The sequence below is a fragment of the Lathyrus oleraceus genome, chromosome 7, assembly GCF_024323335.1.
Source record: "Lathyrus oleraceus cultivar Zhongwan6 chromosome 7, CAAS_Psat_ZW6_1.0, whole genome shotgun sequence".
NCBI classification, from domain to species: Eukaryota; Viridiplantae; Streptophyta; class Magnoliopsida; order Fabales; family Fabaceae; genus Lathyrus; species Lathyrus oleraceus.
This window is the reverse complement of record NC_066585.1, coordinates 379,133,654-379,144,337: the sequence shown is the minus strand read 5'-3', so window position 1 is coordinate 379,144,337 and position 10,684 is coordinate 379,133,654. Positions and strand designations below refer to the sequence as shown.

At 38.7% G+C, this 10,684-nt stretch overlaps 1 protein-coding gene and 1 long non-coding RNA gene across 3 annotated transcripts; one reads left to right on the top strand and one right to left on the bottom strand.

Moving 5' to 3' along the window:
- Nucleotides 1-720: 720 nt before the first annotated feature.
- On the bottom strand, nucleotides 721-1,632 carry LOC127103921 (uncharacterized). The gene has a single exon (XM_051041153.1). The coding sequence runs from the start codon at nucleotides 1,630-1,632 to the stop codon at nucleotides 721-723; it is 912 nt and encodes a 303-aa protein (XP_050897110.1).
- A 4,811-nt stretch (nucleotides 1,633-6,443) lies between these two features.
- Nucleotides 6,444-8,996, top strand: LOC127101526 (uncharacterized). Of its 2 annotated transcripts, XR_007794652.1 has the most exons (4): nucleotides 6,444-7,184; nucleotides 7,309-7,398; nucleotides 7,511-7,781; nucleotides 8,457-8,996. It is a non-coding gene; the product is annotated as an uncharacterized LOC127101526 (long non-coding RNA). The 2 variants fall into 2 exon arrangements; XR_007794651.1 differs by having other exon boundaries at nucleotides 7,309-7,781.
- The last annotated feature ends 1,688 nt before the right edge of the window (nucleotides 8,997-10,684 follow it).

Genomic DNA, 10,684 nt, shown 5'->3' with positions numbered 1-10,684 from the left:
ACTCCTACTTCAAGGCCCAAAGGGGTTGACTAGGGATTAACTTTCTTATATCTCCAGTGTTTAGGGATTGAACCATGCCTTACATCATCAACACAATCTTATTCAAAAGCATACAGATAACGATCTTGCGTATTTTAATTTGCATCATTCTCTTTTGATTTTATTCGACAAACAATTTGATACTGATAAATAAAATATGAGTGAACACAAATGGATTTAAGCAAAACACGCACGTTTATTTCATTATTATTATCATCTGAAAACCAGACAAGTTTTACAAACGAATAACAATCAACAAACAAAGGGGAAATTACAAATGAGGCATGATTGGATCAATATAATATTCCTAGCCTTGATACTCCTCTGAAGAAGCCACTAAGTCTGAGCAATCCTCGCCACTAATCGCATTCACAGTCTATCCACAATGGTCTGGCAACGGGTTGGTTATGACATTGGGTCCTGTCTCCGAGAATGACAAAACCTTCTGATCAATAAGCTTTTCTACTCTGGCCTTGAGGACTAAACAATCCTCTGTAGAATGTCCTACATATCCGGCACGGGACGCACAAGACACATTGATTCTGATTCTGATTTCTGATCATGCTGAGGACGCTTCTTATCAAACCGTCTACGTTGACCTTGATTCTGATTTCTGATGTTTTGCTGATTCTGAGGAGTTGGAGCCTGTGGAGGTTGTTGATACTGAGGTTGATATACAGGTTACTGATATTGAGCAGCGACAATGTATGGATAAGGGTAGTATGGCATATGATCCATAAGTGCCTTAACTTGAGGATATACATTTGTTGTTACGGCATTTGCCTCGGCCTCTTTCTTCTTAGCAAAACCGTGAGACTTCTTAGCCGCTGGCTGGCTGTCGATACTAGCAATCTTTCCTATTTTTAGCCCATTCTCGATGCGTTCTCCAATGGTTACCATGTCGGCAAAGTTGGATGATGAGCTACCAACCATCTTCTCATAATACAAACCATGGAGTGTGCCCATGAAAATATCAACCAATTCGGCATCTGTCAGTGCAGGTTTAACTCTGGAAGCCATTTCACGCCATCTCTGAGCGTATTCTTTAAATGTTTCATTGCTCTTGCAGGCTTGATTCCGCAGTTGTAGCCTGGTGGGAGCCATGTCCAGATTATATTTGTATTGCTTGAGAAAGGCTTCAGACAAGTCCTTCCAAGATCTGATTTTACTGCGTTCCAGGCCCATATACCAGTCTAAGGATGCCCCAGATAAGCTGTCTTGGAAGCAATGGATAATAAGATCATCATTATTAATGTAAGATGCCATCTTCCTACAATACATGATGACATGGCTTCTTGGACAACTCAAACCCTTATATTTTGGTAGGTCTGGCGCTTTGAACTTAGGAGGAACCACCACATTAGGAACTAGGCATAAGTCCTTAGCATCCATACTATAAGCAGAGAAACCTTCAATGGCTCTGATCCTTTCATCCAGTAACTGATAGTCTGAACCAACAACATTCTGATTGGTAGGTTGAGGATTAACTTGATGATTGGGAAGTTGAACATGCTGAGAAGTCGTTTGAGAAATAACTGGAGTAGAAGCGATCTGAGGATACCCTTGAGGATACACCAAACCAGGATTCACCATTTGACCAACAGTCTGACCATACTGATTCTGATATGGAGCGTAGGGTGCCCCAGGATACACAAATGGAGGTGCAACAACAGAGGATGCCCCAAGATGAGGAGGAGGTATCTGAACACCTTGATTCAAATTGTGAACAGTCGGTTGAGTAGCTCGAGGAGGAAAACGGAAGTGGAGGGTTGGGCCTTTATATTCATCTTCGTTGTTATTAGGAGTCTCAACGATCACTGGTGTAGAAGTCTAAAGAGCTTGTTCTGGGTTGGTCTCATGGTTGTTAACATTAGCCATTTGAGGAGAAAGAGTGGTCATGCCCCAAGGATTGGCAACAGGATTCCCATTGGTAGGATGAACAGCGAACGGTTGGTATGACACAAATGCATTCCCATTAGCAGCTTGGGGAGTGAAATTCGGAGGCAACCCCCAGGGATAGGCAATGGCATGCACACTAGGACCTGGCTGATAGATAGGTTGCCTCATAAGTTGAACCACAGTGTCCACAATAGCATCGCCAGAAGTGGTGACGGCAATAGCATCAGTAACTACAGCAGAAGCAGGATTGGCAGCAGAAGTGGAGGTAGTGGCCTTCTGAGCTTGAAGGTACTCCAATATGGTGTTCATGTTACCTTGCAAGGTGTCCATTCTGTCTTGGACTTGAGCCAATGTTTCCCTATAGGTAGCATTATCTTGTTCTAGATCCTCCATAATTCTTGATTTGTTAGCCCTTGTGAAGTAGTGGTGTCGAAGAGACGTCGTCTTTCAAGCTGGAGAAAGGACAAGGTGAGCTTTTTCTAGTTGGTATGCATGAGATGCAAATGAATAAATGCACATGTTAGGGATGCAATGCAAATAATTATGCAACACCCATAAATTCAAAGCATCGATGGTATAATAATTCAGGGTCAAAGCTCTGGCGTATATACAACAATGCTATAATGATATGCAAAAGAGTATGTTAACAACATAAAATAATCTGGATAATTTGTGTATACTGCCCAATGCAGGATCAAAGGTCCGACGTCCATGAGAATAAGGTATGTAGAGGCTATGGTTTCCTGCAGAAAAATCCCATATCCCCCTCACAGGTAGGTTATAGTCTTCAAGGCAACCTAGAAGGTTCCTAGAGTCAACAACCCATTTCGAGATACCATTGCCTTGGACGAATGACTCGTCGGACAATGATGCTCCCAAAAGGATCTACTCTAGGTGTGACGTCTCGTGTCAACCATAATCGCGGAATAACTCCACAGAGGTCAAAGACGACTCTAGTCACGTTGCTATCCTGCGTATGTAGTAAAGCTCGGGTATAGATCTTCTCTCTCATGTATCAATAACCCAACCCAACAAGGAGTATAACAAATGATATCCATAATATAAAGCGAATGAATATAATGAAAAAGCGAGTAAGGCATAAAAATGAGCACCTAGAAACTAGCGAGAAAACAACCTAAACTAGGCTCGACTCCTTTTAGCGACTAGGAAGTACTCCAAGTAGCGAAGTGTCCCCAGCAGAGTCGCCAGCTGAAGCTAGCAGAAATATACCTGAACGTATCGCACGCTCGAACATACAACAGAGTCGCCATCGAACTTTATTTATCCCCAAAGGAAAGGGAAAACATCGATAAAACCCAGGGAAAGAGATATACTGGGTAAGGAAGTCGGTTATGCAAGGGGAAGGTATTAGCACCCCAAACATCCATGGTACTCCATGGGAACTGTTTTGATTGTTCTCGCTTGAATAGGTGTGATATCTAAAGATTACTCGCAAAAGACTAAGGGGAAAGGAAGAGAAATAGATAGAGTGCTCGATAAGGATTGAGGCCCTCATGCCTACATATCCTCATAGTGCAATAAGGAATTCAGAGCTTCGTAGTTCAAGGAACTAGAGGCAGGAGGTGGAAGGAATGTGATAAGAGTATGATTTGAACCAAAGAATAATGTTGTTTGAACTCCAACAAGGGGTGAAAATGTGAACCCAAGAGTAAAACTGGTGTGAACCAACAAGTGAGGGCGTATAGCACTTGCATCACTGTATTGGAATAAGCCAAAAGAAAGGGTTGCCTAAGTACGACTGCAAAGTAAGTAAGGAGATGTTTGTCTAAGCTACAGGGTCTGGAAAGACAAACAAATCGGCTCTTGGTTCACAAAAAGGGGTACAAGATGGAGCACAAAGGTATAGTGTATTGACTCAAAGAATAAGTATATCACATGGAGTGAATGAAGATAGAGTATGAATGTATCATGGGGATGAATGGAAGAATGCCCTAGGGCAGGAGTGATAAATAAGTATGCCCGCGGAGGGTTCGAACCCTCGTGCCTACGTATTTCCATCGTGCAATGAGAAAATCAGAGCAACCGTAGTTCAGCCTACTACGGCTGAAAAGAAAGAGATTCGATAGGATTGCCCAGAGGCGAGGTAGATTGCTTAACAAGCAAGGACATGGTACTAACCGATGATGGTAATCAACCACAAGGACAAATGAGATATTTCCAGAGTTTGAACTCCATAGGGTAAGATAGATGAGTTCCATAGTCTGAACTAAGTACAAGCCCAGGAATGGATTCCCAGAGTCTGAACTCAGAGGGGGCAACGGAGATATAATGTCAAGGTTTGAACTTGGAGTCAATGTCAAAGGTTGCCAGAGTCCGAACTTCATGGGCAAGATGGATAAGCATGCCATAGTCTGAACTATAAGGCAAAGGAACTGATTTGAATGCCAGAGTCTGAACTCCACCAGGGCAAGAAAGTATGATTCCAAAGTGCGAAATGTATGTGCAATGCAAGAGGTAACCAGAGTCTGAACTCCATGGGCTGGATAAATGAATGCCAAAGTCTGAGCTGTAAGGCAGGATAGTATGTCAAAGTCTGAAATGTATAGCCAAAATCAAGATAGCCAGAGTCTGAACTCAATAGGGCGAGGATGCCAAGATCTGTATCTTATGGGCAAAGAATAAAGCCATTGTCTGAACTCCATGGGCTAAAGGGGTTTGCCAAGGTCTGTACCTTGAGGGCAAGAAGCAAAGCCAAAATCTGAACTCCACGGGCTAAAGGAAATTGCCAAGGTCTGCACCTTGAGGGAAAAGGATAAAACCAGAGTCTGAACTCCATGGGATAAAGGAAGTTGCCAAGGTCTGCACCTTGAGGGCAAAGGATAAAGCCAGAGTCTGAACTCCATGGGCTAAAGGAAGTTGCCAAGGTCTGCACCTTGAGGGCAAGCAACAAAGTAAGCCATAGTCTGAACTGATAGGCAACGTATGAAGCTATTGACTGAGAAATGGGTATGTGACCCTCGCATGAACTGAATGAGGATTGAATAATTGATCGCTATATAGAATAGATTGATAAATGAGATATGGATATATAAGGTAGATTGATAAATAAGGTAGCTCGCGAAGAATCTGAATTCTCCTGCCTACGTATCCTTATAATGCAATAAGGAAATCAGAGCTTTCGTAGTTCAGCCCACTAGGGCTGAAGAGAAATTGATTGGAGGCAAGAAGAAATGGATGCTTGAGATTGAATTGATTAGAATGGAATAGAGAGTGAAGTGATAAGAGACTTGACATTCGATTGATAGGAATCACACTAAAGTCTATGAATAAGGGTGAACGCTTTGAATATTTGAGGCATACGCCCCATACGCAAAGTCGCTATAGACGAGGGTAGGAGAGACTCCCTCTCATCATTCCTCATTACTTAAGACTTGAAGTGCATGATATTTCTCTTGACTGACAAGTTGCTGGTGAAGAACCTTTGTTGTTGATCCTTGTGTTGATGTTGAACTTGTATGAATAAGACTTGGTAGTTTAATCGATTCGTATTGTACTAAAGTCTATGAACAAGGGTGAACGCTTTGAATATTTGGGGCATACGCCTCATACCCAAAGTCGCTCTAGACAAGGGTAGGAGATACTCCCTCTCATCATTCCTTATTACTTAAGGCTCGTTTCGTACAATTTGAATCATATTTACCAAGTGTTGACCTTTGATTTATCTTGTATAATCCGCTGCTTGGTGTGACTGAGGATGCCTTGATTGAAGATCTTGACTTGAGGCTTCGAGCTCCACAGCTTATAAGAAAAGTCTTGTTAAGTGACCAAGGGTCTTTTGGTCACTCAATTTAGACTGTGGAATTATAAAAGTTCAAAGGATTTAATTAATCAAAATTTCTTTTGATCAATTTAAACGGGGGTTTTGTTTTAGTTTTGTGGGGAACTATGTTAGGATCTAATTGAAGTTAGTAATTGTTAGAAACTATTCTAAGGAATCATGTCAAAATATTGATTAAAAGGCCTATGTTAAGTCCTACAATTATTAGGAAATGATTGAATTATAATCCTAAGGGGAACATGTACAAAGAATCAAGATTTTAGGCTCTAAGGGCAAAATGGTCATATTCTAAAATTTGACTAATTATGGAAAACAAATCCTAATCAAAACCAAATTACCCAAGCATATCAGAACTAATTAACATTAGTCTAATTAGAATTCTAAAAACTTAATCAGGTTCCACGAGCATAATTAACCACTAAAATTAGTCAATTCTAGCAATATGATTACAAAAATTATAATTCTAAAATCTTAATCAACTTCTAATTATCCCAATTAAATTGTAATTCTAAAAATCTATCATTCTAATTAAACTAATTACCCCTAAATCCTAATTAATCTAATTAATTACATAAAACTTCTAATTTCTTAATAAGACTAATTGTTAATTTGATCTTTATTAAAGGATAACAAAAAAACAAGCTAACAGCCCAGACAAACCAGAAAATGGGATTGGGCCCAAAAACAATCAGACACTGAACGCCCATGGATGTTAGGACTGGTCTTGGGGGTGTACACATTCGCATGGAGTGGGGAGAGTAAGCTCGTTTGGACCTTAGGCCCAAACCGAGTCCAAGGCCAATCCATCATTAAGAAAAACAAGCAGAGGTTACTGTACAGAAAAGCGCTTAAATGGATAAGCTGGAAAACAAGGGTGGACGAAAACGCTTATGGAGACACAGAGTTCGGTCATAATCTTCATCCAATTTTCGCTTGTTCTGGCGTTCATGGATACGCTTCCAGCTCCTGTCTGTTTTGGTTGGTCGGCGTCATCGCATCAGCATCGGAGTGACATCACGGACATCATCGCGTTTTGGATCATTCAACACTGAGTTTTTGATTGGTTTGAATCACGTCTGGTTCGCGTTACAGCGTTGCTTGCACATCTCCGATCTCGCGCTTCAATTGTAACCAGCGAGTTGCGATTACCACCGGTGCGGCGTCGCGGATGTCGTTGCGTTATTGCGCTTCAGCATCGATCTTTGATTCAGATGCGTACAAACAAGAACAAAAATTGAATCGAAAGTAGCATCGCGAGTGTGATCGGAATTTCAATTTGATTCAAAGTTAAAGATCTTGATTCAGAGTTTTCGATTCTAAACAGCACGCAACTATAGGAAGAAAAGGTTTAAAGACTTACCGGTGAAAGGGGGAAATTCCTTCGGTCAATAACAGATTGTCGTCGCTGGCGAAAACGAGAGAAATCCAGAACGGTGTCGATTTCCAGGTATCACCTTCCTTCTTCTGCCATGGTTGGTCTTCGGAACGTCTTTTCTTCTTGCTCAATTTCCTGGCTAGCGTGAGGAATTCCTTTTGATTTCCTGTATTGACGGTAGACGATCATTCTGCAGCTCTAAGCCTGGTGCGTGAGTGTGCCTGAACGTGTGAAGAACGATGAACTCCGGCTTGTGTATGGATGAACTTTGTGGATGGCTCCCCTGGTATGCCCCTGCTTCGATCCCTCAATCTTTCTCCGTATCGTGCTTCCACGTTCTTAATTATACATGGCTGAATTTTGTGTAATGCATTGTGTTGATGAACGAGTCGACACAGAACTTGCAGGGTGAATCGATGTGAGGTAACGGATACTCCAGTTGAAGATTGTGAACCCCTGATTGCTGCTTGAAGGTTGCAAGCTCATGGATCTTAGGTGGAAGAATGGCGAATTCAAAGTGGAAGCGTGGTGATTGAAGAAAATTGGAGAAAGTGAGGAAGAAATGAAGATGTTGATTAGAAGTGAATGATCAGAAAAATGCTCAGAGAAAGGCTATGAACTTCTTATATAAGAGAAGTGTAACCGAATCGGGCACTTAAAAGGGGGCAGGTTAGTTACTTTAGGGCAGGTGCCCAGAATTTCTGTTAGAATCTCTTTGTATGAAAACGAATCCATTTTTTCTTAGTTGGTTAGTTATTTCTTTCATAGTTGGTTGAAGTTATGGTTAAGTTAGTTGTAAACAGTTGGAATGTTAGCTGTTAGAAATTCTGTTATAATTCTAGTTCTGTTAGCTGTTAATTGCTTAGGTTAGTTAGGAATTCCAATCTAAATGAAATTGGAGTTCAAAAATGAAATGAGTAAACAAAAAAGAACCTCATGTTATGTCATTAATCCTGTTACTGCTACGTAAAACCTCTATAATGGAATTGATTTTTTTTAATATTAATTTTAAAGGAAAACTGATTGGTCTTGAATTTCAGTTTGTTTTTAAGATGAAATATGCTATTCATTGTTATGAAACGGCATGGTTATGTGTTTGTGTGGATGTACAGGATATAGTGATGTTGTCAGCATTGCCTTTGAAGTATCCATGCCAGATTTTACAAATTACTCATGCATAGGTGGTTAGTTTATTATAGGATTCATGTCGAGTATCCATCTTCTTTATGGATTACTTGGCCAGGTTAGCATAAACTACGGGGTGTGAATGATTCTTGATTGGATGATCGTTTGGTTTACGTGGCGATTAAATTAGCTTGATCCTATTCTGTTAACTTTCTGCAGGTTATCAATCGCCGAACCTCTTCTTGCTGTTGCTGTGTCCGCCGTGTTGCCATTATCGTGCATTGTTATGTTGGCCAAATGATGGTTAGTGGGATGCGATAATGCTTGCGTGGATATCATACTATATGTCGCTGTATTGTATATGATGCAATTGGTAATGCTTAGATTATGCGGTTCAGTTGTCGACTAACACAATGCTATGACGTAATGAAGGATGCTTATGATATGCGTGATGTGAGATGCTTAAGCTGCTGTAGAATGGACACGTTACTGCAAGTGAAGTCATTTGGCTCATAAAGAAACAAATGGATTTGGTTAATCACATGGATGGTTAGGATTAGGATATCTAGGGATGTAAAGTCCATTTCTTGTGTTTTCTCGTGGGATCATTATTTGGATGAACTTAAATAGCTTTCAATTCGATTTTGTATTGGATTTTGAATTTGATTTTCTATTGGAATGAAACAAATGACAATGGCTTGCAATGGATTGGAATTTTGGGAATTAAATGTGTGGAAGCTGAATGATTTTATGGTTTAATGGGAGTTAATGGGATTGTAGATTGTTATTAGAATTTGAATGGCTTCCAAACTGGTTTTGAATTGTCAGCTTGAATTGAAATGTATTGAATAGAATTCAATGATTTGTTTGAAAATGGAAACATACATTGAATATTCACATCGGTATTGATTTGAATATGGAAGGTTGTATTGAAGGTTTGGAATGGAAGTTAATTATGGAAATGGAATAGGAATTTATGGTTTGTATGAATTTGAACGATTGGATATGGTTATAGGTTATGGATATGATGATTAAGTGGATAAAATAGTTTCTAAAATTAATCAATTTAAAAATCCAAATTCAATTAAAATGCCAAATCAATTAAAATCAAATTGGAAATCAAATTACTTTACAATTAGAATTAATTTGATATTAAATCACTTTGAAATATCTAAACTTCATTAATTTAAAATTAGTATCAATTTGACATTTAAAATCAATTTAGAGAAATTGAAATGAATTAATATAAAGTTTGAATCATTCTGAAATTGAAATCGATATAAAAATTGGTTAAAAAATTAAATTGAAGTTCCCTAATAAATTTGATTTTAGGCTTAATTCGAAATTAATCAATTTGAAGTTAAAAGTCAATTAAAGTAAAATTGAAAATAAAAATTCAATTAAACTTAACTTAAAAAAAAACCCAAAACCCAATCAAAATCAATTAATATAAAATTAAAATAAATTTTGAGGTTAAAATCAAAGCACCAAGATGGATATAACGATGAAGTGAGTCGAAGAGCATAAATGATGATCGATGTTGCCAAATTTGAGATAATATGGATTTGAGGGTGAATGGTTGACTTTGGTCGACTAGTTGACCAGAAAGTCCACCAATGACCTTAATCAACCGTTTGTATTAGAGTAGGGTTTCGCTCAATTACCAACTTTGAATCTATGGATTAACCAATGTGAATGTGTATGAATGAAGTACGAATATGCATAAATGAATTTCATGTCGTAGGTCGAATGAAAAGTGAAAAAGGGAGGGCAAATTTTGGGGTACGACAGAGTGGATGGAGAATGTTTGACGTTGGATCAAACATTCACGTTGCAATGGTGTGAGTTTTATTCGGAAAACAACTTGACGTTGAATCAAGTACCTTTCGTTTCTTTTGAAATGCTTTGTTTATCGTTTTGTATTTTATCTTTGATTATTAACATTCATATTATGCTAACTAGAAAGCAATAAATCTAAGCTATTACATGGTTAAGGGAGGGGGGACATTTGACCCACATTGGGGGGAATCTACACAATACAACCTAAAGCCATGAAAGGGAGCTACTCTTTACAAACTATTGAATAAAAATAAAAGGAATAACTTGGAGAATGTTTGGATCTATCATTCACATGTCACCAAAAAAAAAAAAAACAAGTGGTTAGTATGCATTAATAAAATAGAATTAAAAATGCTAATGAGATGGTATAATGAAATGATATGGTGTAGTGATCATGGAGAACGAACATATGCTAGCATACCATATTAAATTGAAATATCGTTTTCAATTTGGGTCTAATAACCACAATCAAAGAAATTGAACACTTAAAATGGAATTAAAATGCAAGACATGAACCTAGAAGAATTAATCAATTTTTACTCCTAAGCATGAATTAAAAGTCAAGAATTACTGGGAAATTCTAATCAAAATTAATAGGGCTAATCAAG

What these genes read in the sequence shown, in the direction of transcription:
- LOC127103921 (XM_051041153.1), bottom strand. Translation starts at nt 1,632, where the DNA reads ATGGTGAATCCTGGTTTGGTGTATCCTCAAGGGTATCCTCAGATCGCT.